General features: G+C 53.6%; 7 protein-coding genes across 7 annotated transcripts; 2 read left to right on the top strand and 5 right to left on the bottom strand.

The window, feature by feature from the left end:
• The first annotated feature begins 974 nt into the window (after positions 1-974).
• On the top strand, positions 975-2,051 carry CAOG_06271 (hypothetical protein). Its single transcript, XM_004344970.2, has 4 exons — positions 975-1,195; positions 1,295-1,414; positions 1,500-1,598; positions 1,679-2,051. The coding sequence occupies exons 1-4, from the start codon at positions 1,012-1,014 to the stop codon at positions 2,014-2,016; spliced, it is 741 nt and encodes a 246-aa protein (XP_004345020.1). The 5' UTR covers positions 975-1,011; the 3' UTR covers positions 2,017-2,051.
• A 68-nt stretch (positions 2,052-2,119) lies between these two features.
• CAOG_06270 (DnaJ domain-containing protein) lies at positions 2,120-5,161 on the bottom strand. Its single transcript, XM_004344969.2, has 6 exons — positions 5,139-5,161; positions 3,395-4,724; positions 2,935-3,287; positions 2,707-2,834; positions 2,349-2,621; positions 2,120-2,249 (listed from the first exon to the last, which is right to left on the bottom strand). Exons 2-6 carry the CDS (start codon positions 4,688-4,690, stop codon positions 2,224-2,226), a joined length of 2,076 nt encoding a protein of 691 aa, XP_004345019.2. The 5' UTR covers positions 4,691-4,724; positions 5,139-5,161; the 3' UTR covers positions 2,120-2,223.
• Positions 5,162-5,771: 610 nt separating this feature from the next.
• Positions 5,772-8,218, top strand: CAOG_06269 (hypothetical protein; the record flags this gene model as incomplete). The annotated part of the gene is made up of 3 exons (XM_004344968.2): positions 5,772-5,822; positions 5,900-6,027; positions 6,162-8,218. The coding sequence occupies 3 exons, from the start codon at positions 5,772-5,774 to the stop codon at positions 8,095-8,097; spliced, it is 2,115 nt and encodes a 704-aa protein (XP_004345018.2). The 3' UTR covers positions 8,098-8,218.
• Positions 8,215-10,723, bottom strand: CAOG_06268 (hypothetical protein). Its single transcript, XM_004344967.2, has 7 exons — positions 10,640-10,723; positions 10,399-10,483; positions 10,099-10,164; positions 9,802-9,968; positions 8,905-9,683; positions 8,670-8,772; positions 8,215-8,593 (listed from the first exon to the last, which is right to left on the bottom strand). Exons 1-7 carry the CDS (start codon positions 10,679-10,681, stop codon positions 8,507-8,509), a joined length of 1,329 nt encoding a protein of 442 aa, XP_004345017.2. The 5' UTR covers positions 10,682-10,723; the 3' UTR covers positions 8,215-8,506.
• Positions 10,724-11,096: 373 nt separating this feature from the next.
• Positions 11,097-14,609, bottom strand: CAOG_06267 (hypothetical protein). The gene is made up of 4 exons (XM_004344966.2): positions 12,487-14,609; positions 12,121-12,403; positions 11,833-12,011; positions 11,097-11,723 (listed from the first exon to the last, which is right to left on the bottom strand). Exons 1-4 carry the CDS (start codon positions 14,514-14,516, stop codon positions 11,162-11,164), a joined length of 3,054 nt encoding a protein of 1,017 aa, XP_004345016.2. The 5' UTR covers positions 14,517-14,609; the 3' UTR covers positions 11,097-11,161.
• A 163-nt stretch (positions 14,610-14,772) lies between these two features.
• CAOG_06266 (N-acetyltransferase 10) lies at positions 14,773-19,348 on the bottom strand (the record flags this gene model as incomplete). Its single annotated transcript, XM_004344965.1, has 10 exons — positions 14,773-15,046; positions 15,170-15,528; positions 15,631-15,776; positions 15,855-15,965; positions 16,083-17,557; positions 17,756-18,171; positions 18,276-18,398; positions 18,477-18,648; positions 18,740-18,831; positions 19,244-19,348. 10 exons carry the CDS (start codon positions 19,346-19,348, stop codon positions 14,773-14,775), a joined length of 3,273 nt encoding a protein of 1,090 aa, XP_004345015.1.
• A 164-nt stretch (positions 19,349-19,512) lies between these two features.
• On the bottom strand, positions 19,513-21,440 carry CAOG_06265 (trifunctional protein). Its single transcript, XM_004344964.2, has 5 exons — positions 21,357-21,440; positions 21,121-21,259; positions 20,944-21,028; positions 20,695-20,782; positions 19,513-20,588 (listed from the first exon to the last, which is right to left on the bottom strand). Exons 1-5 carry the CDS (start codon positions 21,409-21,411, stop codon positions 19,600-19,602), a joined length of 1,356 nt encoding a protein of 451 aa, XP_004345014.1. The 5' UTR covers positions 21,412-21,440; the 3' UTR covers positions 19,513-19,599.
• Positions 21,441-21,918: the final 478 nt, after the last annotated feature.

Genomic DNA, 21,918 nt, shown 5'->3' with positions numbered 1-21,918 from the left:
AAGAAAAAAAAAAGACTGCTTGCAAGCAAAAGGAAAACAGACAGGGCGCCAAAAAGTGAACAAAGAACGAACGAACAAAGAACGAACAAGAACAAAGAAGTTGGGAAAGGACGAGTTCGAGATGGAGAACGCTTTATTCGAGGCATCGGGCATGCGTAGGCAAAAAAAAAAAAAACAAAACAAGCAGTACAGTGCGATTGCTAGATCTAGCGTTATGCGTTGGTCAAAATGCGACGATCGCGAAGTGACGGTGCTTCGAGTGCTCTCCCGTGTGTGCCGGGAAGATCCACTGAATGACTCTCGAGAGCATTGCCATTGGAGCGCAGAGATTGATGCTATTCTTGATGATGAACGCTCCAATCCAAGGATTTCCCCGAACGAGTTTCCTTCACAGTGGACTGCAGGCGGATTGGATTGTCAATACAAAACAAAGCCGCTTCTATGATTCACGTTCTTGTCATCATAGAACGCTCTTGTGGCCTTTGTGTTGGTCAATGACGAATGACGCGGGGATTCAATCTTGCTCTGGAGCGTCTGGTCAGGGACAGAGAGCAGGAAAACCTGTTGCCCCCCCCCCTCATCACTCGCAATGAATGCACCTCAGTTGGTTGCACTCAGTTGTGACGGAAGAACTTGAGGCCCATCCACTGGCAGAACAGGAAGAAGACGGCTGCGGGCGCAGAGAACACAACCACGGTCGTGTAGTAGTCACCCGCAACCAGTCCATGCACCAGCACCGCAGCGACACTGGCGAGCGCAGCCAGCACCAGCACATCACGCAAGTCGAGCTCGCGCACAAGCTGCCACAGCGTCATGATTCTCCAGTCAGAGAAGTTGTGTATGTGTGAGTGAGTGACAATGGAAATTCTCAGACTGAGCCCGCGCTCGAGCCGCAACCATTTCTGAGTTTCTGATCCCAACTAACAATGCATCGTGCTATTCATGGCCAAAGATTGCGTTCAGTCGTTTTTTCTTTTGTTGTTTTCTGAGCTTTTTCTGGCGTTTGAACGCATGGCGCCAAACGGAGATTCAGCTGCGACACCATCGTCGCCACCGCCAGCGCCGCACCAAGCGCCAGCAGCCCAGCAGCCAACAGCAACGCTATGGGAGCAGCTCGTCCTGTCGCGGTTTGCAAAGGCAGACGTCAGACAGCCGTTCGAGTGGTCGAGTGTGCGCACTGGCGCAATCGTCGGAGGTCCGCATCTGCCTGTGATGTTGTCGCATGTCTAGGTCTCAGCCGCAAAAGAGCTCATCACTAACATCAAAAATGCATGCAAAACAACAAAAAATGCAGCGACGAGTGGCGCGATTGTGGCGCTGGGCTTGACTGCAACGAGGCGAACCGACCGGCCGCTGAGCACGACGCTTCCCAAGCTGGCCGCGACATGGGCAATGCTGGGCGCTACTTTTGCAGGTACGCACCACCAGACAGGCGAGCGCATGTTTGTCAAAGAGAATACCCGCGATTTTATTTGGGCTTGTTGTTGTGATGTTGGCAGGATTTCGTGAACTTGTCTCGACAAACCCAAGCAACGGTCCAGTAACTTCGACATTTATCGCATCTACCGCGATCGGAATCTTCCATGCTGGTTTGCGATGTACGCCAGAAAAACAATCTCGCTGGTCTGGAAGGATTTGCTTCAGTATCTCACTTATTTCTGTGACTTTGCGTATTTAGGGACACCTTTGCCACCGGCGCAGGCACTCTCTCGCGTGGCGTTGGCTGCAACCATTCCTGCGGCAATACACTGGACCGCACTGGCGTCACAGAAGTGGCAGCACGAGTACACGCTGAAACAAATTTACGAGCAAGAGTTGGAGCGACAGCGCGAAGCGGCCGGACTGCCAAAACCCGTGCCGTGGTACGACAAGCTCCAAGTGCGTACCTTGTCACCCGATGAAAAGATGGAGCGATTGCTCGCAAAAGTCAAAGCGTACGAGGCGCGACTGAAGGCGGAGGAAGAGCGCAAAGAAGCCGCCGAGCGACAAGCCCAACAAAAGAAGCAAGATCGATAGCTGCCCTCTTCCCCCAATAAAAACTCGTTGTACTATTTCTTCCTTGACCTCATTGGAAGGTTACGCCGATGATGTAAAAGGTGGGGGGGGGGCAACGAGAAAAGTTCGTGAAAAATACCCAAAATATTATTCAAAAAATGCAAACCACAAATACAAGCTGCAAGCACACTCGTTCGTCCACAGTGTGCGCAGAATTCTGTGCCGCCTTTAACGTCGCATTGGCAACAGGTGCGCTGCAGGTTGGAGCCAATCAAATAAAAACAAAACAATGAGCGTCAACTCAGATGCCACCTTTGTTCTGTCCAAACACAAAAACAACGAATGCGACTTACAGCGCTTGGGAATCGACAACGGCTCTTCGTCGGGAATCAGCACTTCGTGCATCAGCTCCTTGAACTTGTACGAAATGTAGAGATGCTTTGTCTCGCCAATGCAAGGGTCGTAGAATCCAAGCATGTTCGCTTTCGATCCTTCGTGCAGGTGGAGTTCAGAGTCCTTGACATGGCTTTGCAGCGGGAGGGTCACATCAATCACGAACTCTGACGTCTCCCGGCGTGATTGCGGCTCCTTGACTCGGCCATACAACGCCTTGATAATGATCAAACCTGCCGTCCATCGAGTGGCAAATGGCGTCAGACACTCGAAGATTGTGTTTCAAGCTTCTCCCGAAAACTCCGCCCCCACCATTACCTGCGCGTTCCGCTTCAATGGCAATCTTGCGCTCCACGGCTTCGCGCATGAGATCAATCGCCACCTTGGCCTCTCGCTTGGCCAAAGCAATCTTTTCGGCGTTCTCTTCACGCAGCTGGTCGAGTTTTCTGCCAAGCATTGCATGTGTCGAGAGTGAGATGTCGCGTGGACAGGCGAGAAAAGAAAAACAACCAAAAAAAAAAAACAAAAAAAAACTGTCTCGCTCACCGTTGAGCTTCACGGGCACGATGCGGCAACATGACAAACATGTGGAAGAGAGAGTAGAGGGCAAGAGGGACGACGGTGCCAAACACGGCAGGAGCGGGAAGGACGTCGTGGGAGAGGGTGATTGGTAATACGTATTGCTGCGCCACGCGAGTAATCTTGAGCTTGAACACAATGCCCATCGGTATTCCGATCGTCAGAGACATGCCGATGCGCGTGTTTTTGGCAACCTTGCGATCTGCGCCGTACTCGATGAGGACACCGTTGGACCCTGCTTTGCCCGCAATGCGGAATCGGGAAGAGTCGGTGAGGTTGTGAACGTAGGTCAAACCAAGAATAGTTTGGTTCAAACCAAACTAGTTTTGTCAAAGAAGCAAACAAACAAAAAAAAAAAAAAAGAAAAAAAAAGTGAGCGCAGCAACTCAAACTTTGAACAGAAAAACCCAAACAACACATTTCTCACCTGCATAATGCCAGTAAACTGAGAATTTTCGGTCGTGCGCGAAATGGTCGAATTGATGGCCGAGTGGATGCCGCCACCCAGAGTGAGAAAGCCGGTCGTATGGGCGCCAAGAGTTTGGGCGACGGTTCCAGAATACCCGAGCGCATACCGGCCTGCATTCAGTTGTTGCACAGTCGCCATTCCAACGAAATACAGATGCTTGTTGATGTGTCGCAGACCACGGACGGTGAGCTGGCCGCCAGAGCCTGCACCCACCTCCACTTCGCCCCAGGCAAGGTTGGAAATTTGATGGCGCAACGACGCCAGAACACTGCCCGAGCCGTTGCCGTTGCGAACACCCAGCTGTCCGCTGAAAGTCACAACGTTCTTGTCCGAGACAGGGCATTCGATCGACTGCTGGATGCTGAGAGCGGCAATGGCAATGTCTTCAAGCGAGAAGGACATGCCTCGTGCCTCCAGCTCGTCATCGTGCATGTCGACTGTTAGCTGTTGCCGACGCTTGGTCTGCTGGCGCTCGGCGGTCTCTTCTGTATCGCGTTCGTCTTCTGCGGCGTCCGTCCGTTTCCCCCGAGCCTGCCGTTTCTGTTGTTGTTGTTCTTGTTGTCGTTGGCGTGCGCGTTGGTGTGCCTCGACAGCGACAGAGTTGTCGAACAGCGCCGATGCGTCCACTGCTGCAACAACCACGCCCTTGGCATTGGTGCGCATCTGCAGGTATTGCTGAATCCGGCGACGCTTCAAACGCTCGTACTCTGCGCGGATTTCCTCGACCTTGGAGACGCCGCGCACGGCAATCTCCTGGCCCAAAACGAGGGCGCGATCCTTGTCCATGTCGTACAGCTGCCTGTTGGTTGGGTTTTTGAGCACCTCGTACGCCTTGCTGATCTTGGTGAAGATGAGCTCGGACTCTTGCTTGTGCAGTGGATGCTTGTCGGGGTGGAAGAGCGTGCTCAAGCGGCGAAACGCCTGCTCAATCTCCTCCAGGGTGGCTGACTGCGCAACGCCCAGCACCTGGTATGGATTTGGCTTGCCGTCGTCCGTGTCTTCGTTCTCGTCCTCGTGCATGTCAAAGAACTCGCGTCTGCGCTGCATCTCGTGCATCCACAGCTCGTTCGGCGAGTCGTCCGTCCCAGCGCCGCCGGCACTCGACTCGCCGTTGCTCTGCTGGTGGCTGCTGCTCCCACTGCCACTGCCACTGCCACTGCCATTGCTATTGCCACTGCGTCGGTACGAGTAGGCCTCGGAGCTCTCGTACGTCGCGCTCGTCGACGGTGCATACTGTTGAGCGTTCTGGCTCATCCTTGACCGCCCCACCCTTTTGTTGATTTCCGTTCTGATTCCCAATGCAAACAATACAGAGCAAAATGGAACTGTGAGTATGTCGGGGGAAGGCTGAGGGTGGGATGTAGGTAGGTCAATGCACTGAGACATGAGTGACGGTTTGAAACCAAAAAAAAAAAAAAAAAAAAAAAAAAAAAGTCAATGCCAAGACAGCGAAAAAAAAAAAAAAAAAAAAGCGAAACCGTTTTTTTTTTTCATTCATCTTGATGTTCGTTCTTGTTTGTTCTTGTTCTGCTTCTTCTTTGCAATTTGAATGTTGTTCGTTGTGTCTTGCAATTTTAGTTGTTTGTTTGATTTCTAGTTTTTTTTCGTCGAAGTGACAAAGCTCGGGCTGCGGAAGCTGGGCTTTGATTTTCCATGTGTGATTTTCAGCATTTTTTTTTTTTTTTTTCTGTTTCAAGCTTACAATGAAAAAAGTAAGGAAAAAAAAAAAGTGAGACTGCTATTTTGTCGCTCAGATATCGAAAGGAGACACGTTGATCTGCGAGCATTGAAAAGGAACAGACTGTTGCCGATTGCCGGGCAAAAGCCTTTCTAGCGAGCTATCAACCAACTTGCGCGCGCTTTTGTCGTTGAAACAGTCTCTCGTAGAATCGTAATTTTTTCGAAATTCAGCGGTTATCGAAAAGAACTGTGGCATGGATCATTGCCCGCGGTGTTGCTGTTTTGAGAGCACGATGGATTCATGCATCGCTGTGTGTTTCGCATTTGCCAATTTTCTCGAACTTGCTCATTCGACTGACTGACGAGGGAACTGGTGACGACAATCGTGCAGCGCCACGCCTGTGTAAATGACGCCGTCAAGCATGTCGTTCATTGCCGCTCATTGCCGCTCGTCCAGCTCGTCCAGCTGAAGAGTGGGGTCTGGGCATTGTGAGTGAAGCTGTTCGCGGCGAAAATGTCAAAGACAAGTTCTCAGTCATTTGTTTTTCGCGCCTTTTTTTTTTTTTTTTTTCCCCTTTTTTTTTTTTTTTTTTCCCCTTCTTTTTCTTCTTTTTCTCTCCCCCCCCCTCACGCTCCTTTCCTTTCCAACGCAACAATGTCCACCGCGGCCGCACCTAAAACTGAAAAGCAGTGGTTGAGTCTCTATGTAAGGGCACAACCACTCTGCTCTCGTTGTGCCGTTCGTGGTGCTCACAGCTGCGCTTTTGTTTCTTTGCTTTTCAGGCTGAACAGCTGCGCAAAGAGCTCACCAAGCGCGGTCTCGCATCTGACGGCTTCAAGAAGGACATGGCGGCACGTCTCGTGGCTCACGATGCAGGGCTGCATCTACCGCCGCAGCAGCGACAGCAACAGTACCAGCCAACACGGGCAACAACAGCAGCAGCGTCGCGAGCAGCAGCAACAGCGACCCGAGCAGTTCAGCCGCCGGATTGACCGACGATGCACCGCCTCCGCCGGCCAAAGGCACAACATTCATCTTTTCCAGTAATGAATTAGAAGACGTGGCCGGGCCAGGCGAGATCCAGACCTTGCTGGGCGAGCATGGTCTGCAGCTCGAATTGCTCGATCGCCAACTTCCGCAAGAACTGTTCAACAAGCTGGTTGGTCCGATTGCCGTCGAACCTCGCTACCTCAGCGGTGTTGGGGGTGTTGGCAAAAGCAGTATTCTGCTGATGCTGGTTGTGCTGGTGATGCGCCACAACAAGGCCTTCTTTTCGCGCTACGCCGCGTCCCGCGCTGCTGATGCCGCTCCTGCTCCTGCTCCTGCTCCTGCCCCTGCTCCTGCTCCTGCTCCTGCTCCTGCTCTCGCTCCTGGTTCTTTCGATGGTGTCATTTTCCTCATCTACCTGCCCGAGACTGCTGCGTTCGTTGGACAACAACCTGAGGTCGCGGCTTCTCAACTGATCGGTGATATGCGAATTGCCAACCGCCGTCTGTTGAGCTCGGGCTTCCTCGATGAGCCCGCGTTTCGGAAACTCAAGGCGGCTTTTGTCGAAGATGATGGGCCCTCACTCGACCAATGGGGCCGCATCAATGCTGCGTTGGCTGGCCTCAAGCCCGAAGGTCACCGTTTCCGCACCCTCGTCCTCATCGACCAGTGGAATTCGATCATTCATGCGAAAGCCCTTCCCGTTGGTGACGAGGACCAGCTCAAGGCAGACCATCCTGCTCAAGCCTTCTACAGACTCAGCACACGCTTCGGTTTCTCGTTTTTCGTTGCTGCAGTCAGCTCCTCGCCCAGGATGGACTCATCCAACGCTTTCAGCGGCGCGCAATGTGGTGGAGCTGAACAGCCAATCGAGTTCCTGACTGATGAAGAAGCAGAAACGTTGCGCGCGATTTGGTACTACCGCAATCCACCCTTCAGAATCACCGCCGCCAGTATGAAACAGCTTCACCTGAAATTCGGTGGCGTCGCGCGCATTTTGCAGTATTATGCAACATCCCAGTCCCACAAGAATCCAGAAGCAGAGTTTCGCCGACTGTGCGAGCAATATTACGACCACCGACTCGATCGCCTTATTGAGCGCCTTCGTCCCACAACGGAATTCACCAGCCTTGTTTGCGACCTCGCCACGATTGTTGCGCGGACAAGCATCCCCGAGAGGACACCCGAGGTTTGGCTGCAGACCGGCTTGATGAAGGCACACCCAACTGAGGCAGACCAACTCGTCCCGGTCAGCGATCTGGTTCGCGCCGCGGCTGTGAGTCGCTTCAACGCCGAGCGAGCCGGCCTGATGCGCATTGTGTTTGACAACCCGGCCACGACCTGGAGCGCACTCGAGATTTTCGTCCTCTCCTGCCTTCAGTATGCGAGTCAAACGTTGAAGGGGACGAACCTGTCACACCAGGCGGTCCTAGAGCTTACCATAACTGTCGACAATGTGCATGTGCTCGACCGGTCAATCACGAATCTTGGCGCGAAAAATTACCTCGCTGCTTTCAACGGCGATCAGCCTTTCCCGGTCGGCACGCTGCTTGTTCCTGGCTGGTCCAACCATCCCGTTGCCGATGCAGTCTTGCTGACGCGTCAAAACGATGACTCGAACGTCTTGATCTTTTTCCAAATCAGCAAATCTTCGTACGCCGATCACCAGACCAAACTGCCCCACTTGGCTTCCGACACAATCGGCAACGCGTCTGTTTTGGATGTGTATCGCGGGCTGTTTGGCCTCACCAACAATAAGGCCTACGACACACCACACATTGCTGAAGGCAAGCTCGACGGTACCCTTGTCAAGTATGTTTACGCCACTTTGGCCCAGAAACCTTTGACGAAAGCACAGGGTGAGAAAAAAAAGGAGAAAACAAAGGAGAGAAAAAAGGGCAAGGATCAAAAAGATCAAGAACCGCACCACGTTTTTCTGATGCGCGAGGAGCATGTCAAAGTGCTGGATTCCGAAGCATGGGCCGCAAGGTAGAAGAAGAGTACACCCAATATGAAGCTGCAAAAGCCCTCCAAAGGCAAGTACAAAGCACCAGCAAGGTGCAGGCGGGGGCGATCTGAGATTTTGGTAAATTTGTGCAAATATGGAAACCAATAATACAATAAATTTTATACAAAAATCATTTTTAATAATAGCTGACCAATCGGTCGTCGAGCAATTTTCGTATTCGCGTTCTGCTGATGCACCGAATTTTGACCGATAGAACTGGCAAAAACTGTTTTCCGAACTTTGACCAAAATTCGGCGGATTTTCTTCTGAAATTCGGAAAAAAAATTTCCACTGTGCATGGCGGGAAAAAAAAAAGTGTTGCTCTCGATTCCAACGTATATACTGACTAACAACGATCAATTCCCCCAATCTCTCTCACTCTCTCTCGCAAGCTTTAGATATCTCGGAGATGGGCAACGTCACGCGCTTTCTTAATCTTGGCGCGCAGCATGAATTGGCGAAGCGACAGCGTTCGAACATGCTGTAGACGAGTCAAACCAACGAGTGAGCTGAACGAAAAACCCGAAACATTTTACACTTCAAACAATGCCACGCACCTTGACGAAAACCGGAAGATCAATGACATGGTGTTGCAGTGCATTTGCAAGGTGGTACAATGCGTCTTCGAGCGCACTTTCTTCGGCAACCATCTGGAGCAGCCTGAAAACACAAACAGACAAAAAACAAAAGCAAACAAACAAAAAAAAAACAAAAAAAAAAAAAAAACACAACGTGAGTACCCGATTTCCCTTTCGCTTTGTACTCGAGGTCAGCGATTTGTGTGCAACGTACTGCTTGTACAAGGGCGTCGAGGTTGTGACAGCCTGATCGACGGGAATATCACCGGCACTCGCGAGCCTGGCCATGTTTCGCTTGATCTCATCCATGGCAGCATCGAGCCGAACGCAATTTTCCTCGAGCTTGACCTGCTCTTCTTCCATGTTGGCAAGCATGCGGTTGACTTGGTCTCGTCCACTGATGAGCTCGCGATTTTCCTGTTGCAGCAGCTGGATGCGCTCCTCGGCGTCCGACAGCTTGTTGCGCAGCTTTTCCCGCAACCGCTCGGCCACAGCGCTCTTGATGGACTCGAGCAAGACCTGCTGCTCTTCATCGGCCTCGGCGTTGCTTTGCGCCTCCCTCGCCTTGGCCTGCACCGGCGGTTGCGTTAGTGGCTGCTGCTGTTGTTGTTGCAGTTGCTGTGGTTGTGACTGCTGCCAGCTCTGTTGTTGCATGTAGCCACCTTGGGCAATCCGGTGCTGCTCGGCAGCGTTTGGAAGGGACGGCATCTGCATGCGCGCGTTGGATTGGGGAAATCCAGTGCCAGGATTGTTGGTGCCGAAAACCGGATAGGGCAGGTTGCTGGTCGTGTACGCCGCTGGAGGGATGGCAGGGAGGGGCGCATTATAGCCGCCTCCCGATGAAGAAGAAGACGAGTATGATGAATGGGAGGGTTGCGAAGGTTGGGAGGGTGGAGGAGGAGTTGCGCCAGACGAGGATGACTGCGAAAACACTGGCGGCTGGATGCTGAACGCGCGCACCATATCCTGCGTGAGGTCTGTCAGATTGGATGTCTGACCGCGAAACAACAACAAAAAAAACGAGGGGCCAAGAAGACAAGAGGTGGCAGAGTGAGAACGACAAACGATTTTTGCGCAACAAGAAATCATGCTGTGTGCTGGTGTGCTTTACCCCCGATTGCCATTGACTGAGCGTTGGGAGCATCACCATGCCGTTTGCATCGACACGCTCCGATGGCCGAACGCGCATTGTGGATGTGGGCACGACATAGCAGATGGGTGCGCTCGAAGGGTGGTCGATGCAGAGCCAAATTTCGACCGGAATATTGTACGACGCTCCTAAAAACAGCCAACAGCCAAAGCAAAACCAAAAACAAAAAAACAACAAGTCAGCTTCATGCATCATCGACATGCATCATCGACATGCGTCATCATCATCATCGTCAGGGTTGGCATTTGCGAACTGTACCGCGATATGAGATGGGCAGTGTTCCTTTCAAGCACATCATTGTTTCCTCGTGTCCGTCCATGAACGCTGGTCCACAGCCAAGCACACAGTGAGCACACACAGATACATTTCAACCTCATTCAAGGCTTCCTTGCTCCCCCCCCCTCTCCTCTGAGCCGATCGAAGCTTGAGCGACCAGCTTCTTAGGCTCGACGATGACGTTATTGAGCCAGTCCAGTCAACGGCGTCCCTCTCCACGCTGCCCCTGCTGCTCGTGTCAACGAATGAGACGAGATTGGAGGAAAATCAAGCAAAGCGTACTGTAGCGTTCCATGCTGGGCCGCAGGTTGCGCTGGGACGCGAGGAGTCGCTGGACATCGCGCTCAGTCTCGCCGGCAAAGATGTACTGCGCAAGGCAACAGCACAGCGAGGCAACAGCCAAACCAAAGCAACAAGGGTGAGTCAAAAGAGTGACAGAGAGGCAGAAGGAATACGGAGAGGGCAGGGGGTGGGTGGGCGGCGTTGACCACTCAATGCAAACACAATAGAAGAAGGGTCGTACATGGCTGATTTGCGATTGGATCCACTGCGACAGTTCACTCATCTCAGAAAAATAGAATAAGCAATAAAGTAAGACTGAGAAATTAGGAACGAAAGCATGAGACGGAGAGAGACTGAAACGGGGGAGATGGAGACTGATTCTTTTGCTTGGTTGATGGATGCACTTGAATGCCTTCATCTCCCAGCTGGAGCGCTCTGTCAGGCTTCCCATCAAGTTGCCCAATGTTTCCAACGCATCAAGCCGACTCATTGACAGGCATGTAGTCATTCATTTTTTGCTCGGCAGAAGAGTTCGAAGGCATGATCAATGAAGCAAATCGCGTTTCGTTCCAAGTGCAAACCATAGAACTGAGAACAGTGGAGATGATTACAATGAACTCGTAAACTTGGTGCTGTCAGTCGCTTCGCTTGAAAACAAACAAACAAACAAGCAAACAAACCAACAGCCAGATGCAAACGCCCCCCCCCCCAATTCAAACGATCAAATAAGAAGCAGAACAAGCCCAGCTGCACGACTTTCCATTCAATCCTGTCGGTTTTGCTCGTCGGTGACCTCCTCGACAAACTCTGGGTGCTCTTTCAAATGGCCAGAAATTTTGCTCTGAAGAGACTGGAAGGCAGAGCACAACAATCGCATCAACCCAGGTGCAATGTTGGCTTGCTCCAGCTCGAACAAGAAAAGAGACCGCTGGGGCGCCAGGCGGCCCATCGTTGCAGGCACGAGCGGCTGCTCGTTGTTGTTGTTGCCGATTTTGAGCGTGGAGGCGTGCTTGACAAGGAACTGGCGCGTGGTCGACACGAATGCAAAGTGGTTGAACAGATTCAAGGCATCCGACATCGGGGCGGCCACCAGCGGCTCTCGAATCCCATTGTCCATGCCTTGACAAATGCGAATAGCAAGCGGCTCCACGTTGGCTGTGAAGAGTGGAACTTGAGAGTCAGTCTGTCGCATGGGCTTGTCGCGCCACACGCTATTGACAATTTCCAACAGGGTGGCGTTGTGCAAAGTCATCGTGTCGGACGTTGCACGGTCGACCATGCCCCACTGTTCAATTTTCTTGATCTTGGTGTAGGTGTCTCCGATTCTACGTTAGGAGTGAGTGTGTGAGTGTGTGTTCAACAGCAGATAAAATGAGAACCTCGTGGCCCCACCAGAACAAAAAAACATAAACTCAACCAAGCCCAGACGCTTACCGTTGGAGTAAATCGCACACACGTGAAACAACCATCATTTGGGTGCTGTAAAACAGCCGTGCAAGGATACTATGTGGTGGGTGAATGTAAAATGGCAAATTGTAGTCCCGCAAGAGCGACTCTCCGAGCTCAAAGAAGGAAAGCACGGCGTGTTGCACAACAATGTGATCTGCGTCAAGCTGCATGACGAGAAACGGACGAGCAGCCAAAAAAAAAAGAAGAAGAAGAAGAAGAAATTAGTCCAGAACCGACGAATGACCAATGCACAACGACGACAACCAAACGTACTTCAAGTGCAACCAAGCTTAGTCGCTGAACGTGCAAGCCAAATTCTTGAATGGTGCGGAAATAGTTGACTTTGCGCGAAAGTGTATGACTGTTGAAAATAAACTCGTGCTCGGGCTCGCCCGGTGCAGAGGGAGAAAGGAAGAATTTTCGCCAATCCACGCTGCACATGCGATGCAACAAATGGCGGTAGGCTAGCAAAATTTCGGCCTTCCCTTGCGGCGAGGAGGTTTCGAAAATGTGCTGCAAAGGAAACAAGAACTGTCCATAGAGTTCCTCGTACATTCTGCGACAGAAAACCGGTGAGACGGCGACTTCAAACAACAGCATCACGGCGACACTTGCAGCCAGCAGCATCAAGCTTCTTACAAGGGGGAAATGCGAGATACGAGCGCCAATATCTCGGCACGATGATCAATTCCATTCCAAACGCGAAGGTATTTGGTCAAGAACGTGAGCACGACCTGGTCAGACTCCAAGAAAAAGTCGTTCAAATCCACCAACGTCTGAAGCAGTCGTGATCGCCGATTGTAGATGGCACGATCGCGCACGTTGAGATCATGCCCGCCGTCAAACGTAAAACTCGGTTGCGCAACCGTAGCACTTGATTTCAAGCCAGGCAGCTCAAATTCACGTGCCAGATCGGGATGGCGAGTCTGATCCATCAGCCGTGCAGTACTTGTCGCGTCACGCTGAATGGCTAGTCGCTCGTTCAAGGCGGCTTGATTGCGAGCAGTGGCGTTGCGTTCCAGTTCCGCGCCCGTCGACGCAGTGTTTGCTGCCATGGCTGTATTTGCGTCGCGAGCGCCAAACTCATCCGCGAGCAACTGTTCCAGGTAATAGCCGAGCCGACGAATCAACACGGGGTCGCCGACGCAGGACAAGGCGTGGCGCAAAATTGGCGACTCCAGCACTGCGGCAATTTGGTTTGGCATTTCAACGCGGTCGATATTGTGGCCTAGTTCCGAGAGCGAGTTTAGTTGCTCCAACGTAGCCGTGTGTCGCACTGTGAATCGGGCGCCGATATCTCTCATCCCGAGCACAGTTAAGCCTTTGACGCTTCCAGCAGCGATATGAGATGTGTGCAAAACGGGAGCGATGGGATCCAGGCGCAACCGTTTCTTTGGGGGCGCCAATGCCCGCGACGATGACAATGATGAGGAGAATGCCGGCGTGATGGCCAAAGTAGTGGAGTCGCTGGTGTGGCGACTACTGCTGAGCGCTACTGGAGTGTAGTGCAGCGCCGACCGACTCAGAATGGCAAGACTTCCAGCGCCGCCTGACGCACCTGAAAACAATGGCACATCGCCGCGGGGGTTGGCAAAGTTCTCGGCAATGCTGTGGGTGTGAGCCATCAAGCGCGCAAGCACCGAGTCAGGCGCCTGGAAGGTGGCACGCTGCAGCTGGACCCCGGAGAGCGAAATGGAGATGAGATCTGGCTGATACAGCTGGTACACCCGAAGCAATGCGAGCAGTGAGTGGTCACCGCCGGCTTTGCGGTTGAGATCGAGCAATCGGCGAACGCGAAAGGGCTGGGCGTCGCGTCGCCGTGTGAGCAAGTTGAGCAGCGCGCAAACCGAAGGTCGGAGTGTGTCAAAGTCTAGATAGTGCATCAGCATGCCGTACAAGCCGTGAACAGTGTCGGTCGAGCTGAGGTATGGGTGCGCACACACGCACCACTTGAGCGCGAGGGCTTGGATGACGGGCGACATCATGCGAGCTGTCAAGCGACCCACCACCACCACCAAGCATCGTTCTGGGATGCCTGCGTTCGACGGCAGACACACGTGCAGCAATCGCGACGCGCGCGTGTCGTTGTGCTTGCCGCTCGTTGCCGCATCAATCACTGTGAGCAGGTGCGACGGCTGCAACCCGGTGCGCTGCGCCTGCTGCTGCAGCACCTCGATGGCTCGATCCACACTGCGTGCTACCCGCACCAGCTGCCTCGCCTTGCTCTTCTGCAGCAGCTTGGACCATTCCTTGGCGGCCTGCGGATCTGCGCGCACAGCTGCGCGGCGCTGTTCCTTGTCGTTCTGCTCCCGCTCGCGGCGATCGGCCACGTCCCTTGGTGTCAGCGATGTCATTGGCGCTGCGTAGTTTGCCTTGCTCGGTGGCGCCGTTCGCAGGTACGCGACCGCTTGCTCTGCAGTGCTGATCTGCTCGGCTTCATCGTCCTCATCGTCGTCGTCGTCGTCGTCGTCCTCGCCAACACCGTCATCATCATTATCATCATCTTGTTGGCTGCTCCTTCGAGCACTGGTCGACTGGCGCTGGGTGCTGCGGCGGCGCTGTCCTCGGCCGTCGTCGCTGCTCTTTGCTGGGCTTGCATTACCGTTCACCTCGAGCTCAGCCTCGTCTGAATCCGAGTCCGTCACACGGCGGTGCTTGGACGACGACATGGTCAGCGACGATTTGTTGGAATGACGAGTTGAGGATGAGAACAATGATGAAACGCGGGAACGACTCGGATTTGATGAATGAAAGGGATTTTGAAACAAAAAAAAAAAAAAAAAAAAAAGCGCGGGAAAACGAAGAACGTTTGAAAAAAAAAAAATTACGACTGCAATCTGAATAACGACGCCTTCCTTCATTTTCGTGCACAACCGTCACTCAAGCGAAAAACATCCAAAATCAAAAACATGTTCGTGGTTTGTTTCACTTGCGCGACTTGGGCGATCGGCCGTGGCTGTCTTGACGGAATCGTTTCGAATCGCCGCCAAATTTGCCGTGTCCGGCCTTGTCTGGGCGACCGCCCTTGTGCTTGGGACGCTGCTGCTTGCCACCGACATCATCGTCGTTGTCAGCGTTGTCCTCATCGTCACGAGGGGCCGGTCGCTTTTGGCGAGAGCTCTTGACGCTGATGGCACTCGGGACGTTGCCGGACGAAATGGCCTTGTTCCAGTCCGCATCGGTGCCGGAAATGGCGTACCTGCGACGAGATAAAGCAAAAGAAATAAAAAATGAAAAGATGAGCACAACGAGAGAGATCAGAGTTTGAAGCAAATCAAGACCACGAAAACATGCAGTGATAAAGTGCAATGACACGACGTACTCTGCCATGTCGCCAAGTTCAAGCATTGCCTGCTGCTTTTGCTGCAGACCCTGCTTGACAGAGCTGGCACTCGAGGCAAGCTCGGAATCGAGAGACTCTGCCAGCGGCTCGAACGTATCGTCGTCTTCAGCATCATCAACGGCGCTCTGACGGACTTTCGACTTGGGTGCCGCAATAGTAGCACCGACGGCCTCTTCTTGCAGGTTGCGGAAGAAGATGGAAAGTTTACGCATGGACTTGTTGAACAAGGCGAGAATCTGCTGCGAAGGCAGCGCCAGCTCCTTCTCCAGGGAATCGACGTCCTTGTGCTGGAGACCGACTGCGAGGAGGATTTCGGCCTGTGTCGGGGAGAGTTGCACCTACCAACCGCGCGAACAAAGCCAAGTGAGAAGCCACCCAGGCAAAACAAAAACAAAAAACAGAAACCGCTCATCAACAATTTCATCAACAATGCCACATACCGGAATACGGTTTTGGAACCATTCCATTGCAAGCTGGGGAATCAAATCAAGAATGACGTGGTAGTCCACAAGATTTCGGGCATAGGACTCGAGACGCTTCAAGTCAAAGACAGTGAACAGCGCGTCCGCAGCCTCCTTTGTCAGCACTGCAAGAGCAAAGAAAAGGGTTTGAGCATGAGCCACGCCCTCGAGCATCAACCGCCCGTCACTCAAACGGCACTCACCTCGGCCGTCTTCAAAGCTCGATCCTGGCCGTCCAAAAATGCTCCGTGCTGTGGCCGGGGCGAATGTCTTGAACTGGAAGGAAAGGAGGGACAGGAACCGACGACGGAAATCTAAACAAACAGGTCCGATTTCCCTCAGTGTTAGCAAGAGAGAGAAACCATAACACAAAGGCAAAACGTTGCAGAAAAAACAACCGCATAAACAAACAAAACACGTCAGAGACGTACCAGTCCAATAGGTGTCGAGCCAGCCATCGGGGCAGTTGGTGTGGAGATCGCCAGCATCCAGCGCTTTGAGCATGATGCAAGTGTGCTCACCAGTGAGCTCGTTGACTGTTTGCCGCAGATACACGGGAGTAAAGCCACCGCGTTGCCAGAAGCGGAAGAGTTGCTCGGTGAGGCCGTAGGAGACGCCCAAGTAGTGCAGACGCTCGGGACGGCGCTCGGTCAGCTTCATGAGCAGAGGAGGCAGATTGGCGCGGGGACGCAGGTCCTCGAGCAAGAGCTGCGAAGAGGCGCGCGTGCGCTCTTCCTCGTCCTCATCGTCTTGATCATCGTCGTCCTCCTCCTCTTCTTCGCCGTCCTCGCCGCCGCTGCTGGACTTGTTGGGAATGACAACATTGTCGCGAATATAGTCTGCAGGCTCGTCCTCGTACTCGTCGAGGCTCTGGATCTTGCCTTCGTAGTACTGACCGAGCAGCTCGAGCGCGCGAGCGCCGTAGCCCATGCTCATGTAGTCGGGGTGAGTGGCAATGCGAACGACACGCGCGCCAGAGAGGGAGCCAAAGTCGTTGTCTTGGTATTGCTGCGAAATGGTCCATGGAATGAGATCGCCCGAGGCGCGAACACCCTGCGCCAAGGATCGGCTAATCACGTCGCGAGAAATCTCGCCTTCAAGGCAGACTTGGACGACGCAAAGCACCTCAGGCAGCGCGTTTTGCGAAGGATCGACCGGGCCCAGCAAGCAGAAGAGGTGGTGCGCTGGGGCATCGCTGATGAGCTGGAGGTCGTTTGGCGAGTTCTTGTAGTGCGACGCCACGTACAGCGCCATCAGACGCTGCAAGAAGCTCTCCGAGGCTTTGTGGAACGAGAAGAGCGTGTCGCGGTTGATGTAGTACAGGTCGCACTTTTTGGGGTGCGGGCAGCCGGACGAGAGCGAGCGGGGCACGCTGCCAACATCAAGGCACAGGAGCTCGTTCAGCCACTTTTCGACTGGATCGCCGGCGGCGTAACGAATGGGGGTCTCCAAAGCTAGCTCCCGCAGCGTACGTGCGCTACTGGAAATGCTCGTCGAGGCCGCTGCAGCACTCGAGGAGGTGGATGCGGCGGCTCCGGTGGCAGACTGCTGCTTGCGAAGCTGCTGGATGAGCTTGAGCGAGAGCGATCGACCAGTGCCTTCGTAGCCGTTGATGGTCGAAGCCATGAACACGAGGTACGGGCCGAGAAGCTCGCGCACAATCGGCAGCGGAATGGCGGCGGCTTCATCAATGACGAGCAGCTCGGCCTGTCCCAGGCGATGCACGTCTTGTGGCTGAATGTACTGGATGGTCTGGCGGTGCGAGCGGAAGACGTTCACGCGCACAATAGCCTTGTTCAGATCGGGATTGGTGGACTGCACAAGCTCGTAATCAATGTGCTCCTGGTACTCGAGCGCGTCAAAGCCCTTGAACACAAACTCGAACAGTGTTTTGAGGTTTTCGGGGCTTGGTGACGTGACAAACAAACAAACAAACAAAAAAAAAAAAGACAAAAAAAAAGACAAAAACGAAGTGAAAAATACTGCGGGGTAACGTGCAAAGTGAAAAATACTGCGGGGTAACGTGCAAAACGACCTCGTATCTCACGCATGACCAAGAGAGAGGGAGAAGATGCAAAAAGAAAGAAAACCCAACTCCACTTACCCGTAGGCAACGGCAGAAGCGATCGCCAGACCAAGGGCGGACGATTTACCACGACCACGAGCGGCAGTCAGGGTCACCGTGCTGCGCAGGGTCTTTTCGGAAATGGCTTCGATAAAGGTGAGGACTGCCTTGGCTTGATCGATGGTCTTGGCATTGCTGATCAGGGCACCAGCAGGCTGGGTGTCGGCCAACGAGTCCTTGAGCTCTTGCAGCTCTTGATCGGCCTCCGAGAGCGCCGTCGAGGACTTTGGTGGCACAGCCGTGATGCTGAGAGAATGCTCCGAGAGAGGGAGCACATTGAGCTCATCGTCCACAACAAGGCAGGTCTTGCACGTCGCGAGCGACAGAATGAAGCGCTCGTTGAAGCGACCGACGACGTCTTGATGCGACTCTGTGCGATAGCGCGCGTGCACCTCCTGCAAAGGAGAAAAGGCAGGAAGGAAAGCGGTCGAGCATTTTTCCGGGGTGAGAAAGAGCAAACCCCTCTCAACGAGTCCACTAAAAACTAGTCTCCATTTACCATGCTCATGGTGAAGAGCTGCTTGAGAGACTTCATGGTACGCAGCAACAGCACGACGACGCCACCGCCTTCCACGGTCTCGATTGTACGAGCGAGCATGTTGGGTGACAACGCCTCAAAGTCCTGCGCCAAAAAGAGTTAGACTCTGAATTGTGCTTCCATCGTGAAATGACTGCCAACGACATTGCTTTCTGTTGTTACCTGAAGAACGCACATGCCGTACGTGTTACCGAGAATCTTGTGTGTGTCGGCATAGTACGTGTAGCGAATGTTGGTCGACGAGATGAAGAGCTCGAACGGATCGTCTTTGTCCGGGTCAAGCAAGCCGCGCTGGATTTTCTTCTTGATCTGGCGCATGCGCTTCTGCTTGTGGCTGCGACAAGTAGCAAATACGACACGGTGAAGCTGGTCAGACGAACGAAAATCCGCGTGTGAAGGACCGCTGGAGGAGAAGACACGTTTACCTTGAAAATCCGAGCTCTTTCTTGTAGCACCACAGGACGGACGGGCGCGTCTTGACAACAGTCTTGCTGAGCATATAGTGGAGGTTGACGACCTGCAATCGACAAGTGAGTGAGTCGACAGTGAGTGAGTGAGTGATCGGGCAAGCACACAGGCAAGCACAGGGCAGCACATGGCAAAACGAGAGCAGCGCTGTTTTCATTGCGCTCGTGCTTTTGCTCCCACACGCCCACCCCACACTCCAGTCGATCACAGATCAACACAGTTTTCCAAACAAGCTCCAAAAGAGTCATTGTAGGTCGATGAAGGGGTGAAGCGGGAAGAGGGGGGTTTGGGTCCATTGCGACCGCCAGCCTAGAAAGCACACATGGCTTTACTCGCAATCCTCAACCCTCCCACTTCTCACTGTCCTCCTCCTCCTCACTGCGCCGCTCAGCTGCTGATGCCATCGAATCAACATGACCAGGATGGTGGAGTGTTGTGATTTGGTCGTGAATTGGTCGCACCTGGTCGCGGCCGTGGTCGCCGACAATCACAAAGAACGAGCGATGGCTCGTCTGAACGCCATTCTCAATCAACGTGCGGATGCGCGCGTCAATCTTCTTGCGCATTATGAAAGGGTTGAGGAAGAAAAAGAAGAAGAAAAAAAAATGAATGAAGTTGAATCAAAGAATGGGAGATGGAATGGGATGCAACAACATTGTTACAAACTGCACTGTCCAATAGCTAACCACCCCCTCTTCTTTCGTGTATCACGCCTTGTACGCTTGTAAAGTCTATTTGACAAAGGTTTATTTTGGCTAGCTAGTATTTTTGTTTGTGTGTGTGTTCGTTTTCAAAAAAAAAAGGAGAATCTTGTTCTTCAAAACTTCTCGAATCGCTCGAGAACCATGGCGTGGCCTAGACCGCCTGCAGCGCAGGCGGCGACCAGGGCATATCGGCCGTTCTCGTGGGCGAGACGGTGGGCAGCGGTGACGGCAAGACGGACACCGGTGGCGCCGAAGGGGTGGCCGAGGGAGAGCGAGCCGCCCCACAGGTTGAACTTGTTCATGTCGAGGGCGCCGTACTTGCCCTGGAGACCCATCTCGGTCTTGCAGAAGTAGTCAGAGTCGAGGGCCTTGATGTTGGCAAGAATTTGGCCAGCGAAGGCTTCGTGGAACTCGATAACGTCAATGTCCTTGAGGGAGAGGCCGGCCTTGGCGAGGACCTTGGGGGTGGCGTACGCCGGGCCGAGCAGGAGCTGGTCCTTGGGGTCTTGCGAGACGTAGACGTGCTCGCGCAGGTAGGCGAGGGGCTTGAGGCCGAGGGCCTTGGCCTTGTCAGCCGACATCAGCAGGGCGGCCGAGGCACCGTCGGTCAGGAAGGAGGCGTTGGCGGCAGTGACGGTGCCGTTGGGCTTGATGAAGGCGGGCTTGAGGGCGGCGAGCTTCTCGGGGGTGGAGACGCGGACGCCGTTGTCGGCAGAGACGGTGACAGCCTTCTTGGGCACAATGACGGACAGGACGTCCTTGAGGAGGCCAGCCTTGGCGGCCTTGTCGGCAAAGGTGTGCGAGCGGAGGGCATACTCGTCCGACTCGCGGCGAGTCACGCCAAACGCGGTGGCGAGGCGGTCGGCAGAGTGGCCCATCACCTCGTTGGTGGAGAACTCGGCAACAGCGGGCAGCTCGGGGGCGAGGTCGGCAAGCTTGAGGCCGCTCAGCAGACCGAGGTAGCCGGCAGTCGACTTGACCTTTCGGCTGGCAATCAGGCGCTTGCGAATGTTGCGCGAGAAGCGAATCGGCACGTCCGACATGGACTCGGTACCACCGGCGACGACAATGTCGGCGTTGCCCGTTGCGATGAGGTTGACGGCTGGAGGGTGAGGAAGACGGGACAAGCAGGTTGAAGAAGAAGAAAGTGAGACGAGCGAAAGCACTCAAAGAAGTCTCTGAGGGGGGGGGGTTTCAAAAAACCTTACCGTTGGTCATGGCAAGGTTGGAGGAGATGCAAGCCATGGTGACAGTGTTGGCGGGAACCGACAGGGGGATGCCAGCGCCAATGGCAGCCTAGGCAAGTGAAAATTGACCAGAAAAAAAATACAACAGAAAATCAAGTGAATACCCGGGGTGCGATGCAACCAGCTTTCATCAAGCGTCGCAAGAACGGTCTTGGAAAGGCGACAGACCCGGAGGTTTTTTCCGGCCTCTGAAATCACAAAAAACCTTACTTCACGTGCAACGTTGCTGGTCTTGACTTCCTGGATGACGGTACCGGCAATGACGTAGTCGATGGTGGCGGGGTTGATGCCAGTGCTGCAATGCCAGAAACACAGAGGCGAGTCAGAGATGCGGTTTCAACAAGACACGAGCAAAGTGCAAAAGCGTTGCAGCATCGAAATACACACCGGCCAAGCAGACCCTTGAAGGCCATACGCTGCAGGTCGTGGGGCATGAGCTCGGCAAATTCAGAGCCAGAGGTCAGGAAGGGGGTGCGGACGGCCTCGACGAGGACGACATCACGACCGGAGCGCTTGGGCGCAGCAGCTATGCGAGAAAGCAATCAAAGCAGGCAGAGAGCAACAGTGAAGTGAGAGGACACAAAAGTCGGGTGCTTTGAGCTTATCACATGTAGGAGACGTACCAGCAGTGGCGAACGAGCGGCGGGCGACGTTGGAGGCGATGCGAGTGGCTTGCATTGTGTGTTGAATGGTGCTGCATTCGGAACAAAAAAGAAACAGAGTGAGTTGAAGCGGCAAAAAAACGACGGACAGAGTTCAGATGGTTGGGGATCGGCAGAGTTGGCGCATGAATGAATCAATCGCGTGAGGAAGAGGAGTTGAGTGGGGAAGTGGGGGAAAGGGGGGAAAGGGGAAAAGAAGGGAAACTTGATCCGCCATGAGCGGCTGACGTGCGATCGCTCGCACTCCCAATCCAAGCTGCAAACTTCAAGCTGTGGTGTGAACAGGAAAAGCGGGTGGAAGTCGAATTCAAGGAGAACGATGGGGAGAAGAGGAAGCAGAAGGAAAAAAAAAAAGAAAAAAAGAAGCGAGATCCATTATTTTTTTTTTATTATTTTGGCTGGAACTGAAGCGAGCGCTAACAAGGAGCGCAAAAGGCGGGGTGCACAGGTACTGCACATCTTGACCTCTGCATCACGAACGCTGCGAGGCCGCGAGATCAGCCGAGTCGCACAGAGCGCCGCC

The sequence above is a fragment of the Capsaspora owczarzaki genome (assembly GCF_000151315.2).
Source record: "Capsaspora owczarzaki ATCC 30864 unplaced genomic scaffold supercont2.11, whole genome shotgun sequence".
Taxonomy (NCBI): Eukaryota; class Filasterea; order Ministeriida; family Capsasporidae; genus Capsaspora; species Capsaspora owczarzaki.
This window is presented reverse-complemented; position numbering and strand designations above follow the sequence as displayed.

Coding starts and splice junctions, on each gene's coding strand:
- CAOG_06271 (XM_004344970.2), top strand. CDS start 1,012: ATGGCGCCAAACGGAGATTCAGCTGCGACACCATCGTCGCCACCGCCA. Junction 1,196..1,294: donor CACTGGCGCAATCGTCGGAG/GTCCGCATCTGC, acceptor CAAAAAATGCAG/CGACGAGTGGCGCGATTGTG. Junction 1,599..1,678: donor CTTCCATGCTGGTTTGCGAT/GTACGCCAGAAA, acceptor TTGCGTATTTAG/GGACACCTTTGCCACCGGCG.
- CAOG_06270 (XM_004344969.2), bottom strand. CDS start 4,690: ATGAGCCAGAACGCTCAACAGTATGCACCGTCGACGAGCGCGACGTAC. Junction 2,835..2,934: donor CGTGCCCGTGAAGCTCAACG/GTGAGCGAGACA, acceptor AATGCTTGGCAG/AAAACTCGACCAGCTGCGTG. Junction 2,622..2,706: donor CATTGAAGCGGAACGCGCAG/GTAATGGTGGGG, acceptor GATGGACGGCAG/GTTTGATCATTATCAAGGCG.
- CAOG_06268 (XM_004344967.2), bottom strand. CDS start 10,681: ATGAGTGAACTGTCGCAGTGGATCCAATCGCAAATCAGCCAT. Junction 9,969..10,098: donor ACTGCCCATCTCATATCGCG/GTACAGTTCGCA, acceptor GGCTGTTTTTAG/GAGCGTCGTACAATATTCCG. Junction 8,594..8,669: donor ATCTTCCGGTTTTCGTCAAG/GTGCGTGGCATT, acceptor ACTCGTCTACAG/CATGTTCGAACGCTGTCGCT.
- CAOG_06267 (XM_004344966.2), bottom strand. CDS start 14,516: ATGTCGTCGTCCAAGCACCGCCGTGTGACGGACTCGGATTCAGACGAG. Junction 12,404..12,486: donor GTATCTCGCATTTCCCCCTT/GTAAGAAGCTTG, acceptor TTTCTGTCGCAG/AATGTACGAGGAACTCTATG. Junction 12,012..12,120: donor TAAGCTTGGTTGCACTTGAA/GTACGTTTGGTT, acceptor CTCGTCATGCAG/CTTGACGCAGATCACATTGT.
- CAOG_06265 (XM_004344964.2), bottom strand. CDS start 21,411: ATGCAAGCCACTCGCATCGCCTCCAACGTCGCCCGCCGCTCGTTCGCC. Junction 21,260..21,356: donor CCGCTCGTTCGCCACTGCTG/GTACGTCTCCTA, acceptor TTTCTCGCATAG/CTGCTGCGCCCAAGCGCTCC. Junction 20,589..20,694: donor CAACCTTGCCATGACCAACG/GTAAGGTTTTTT, acceptor CTCACCCTCCAG/CCGTCAACCTCATCGCAACG.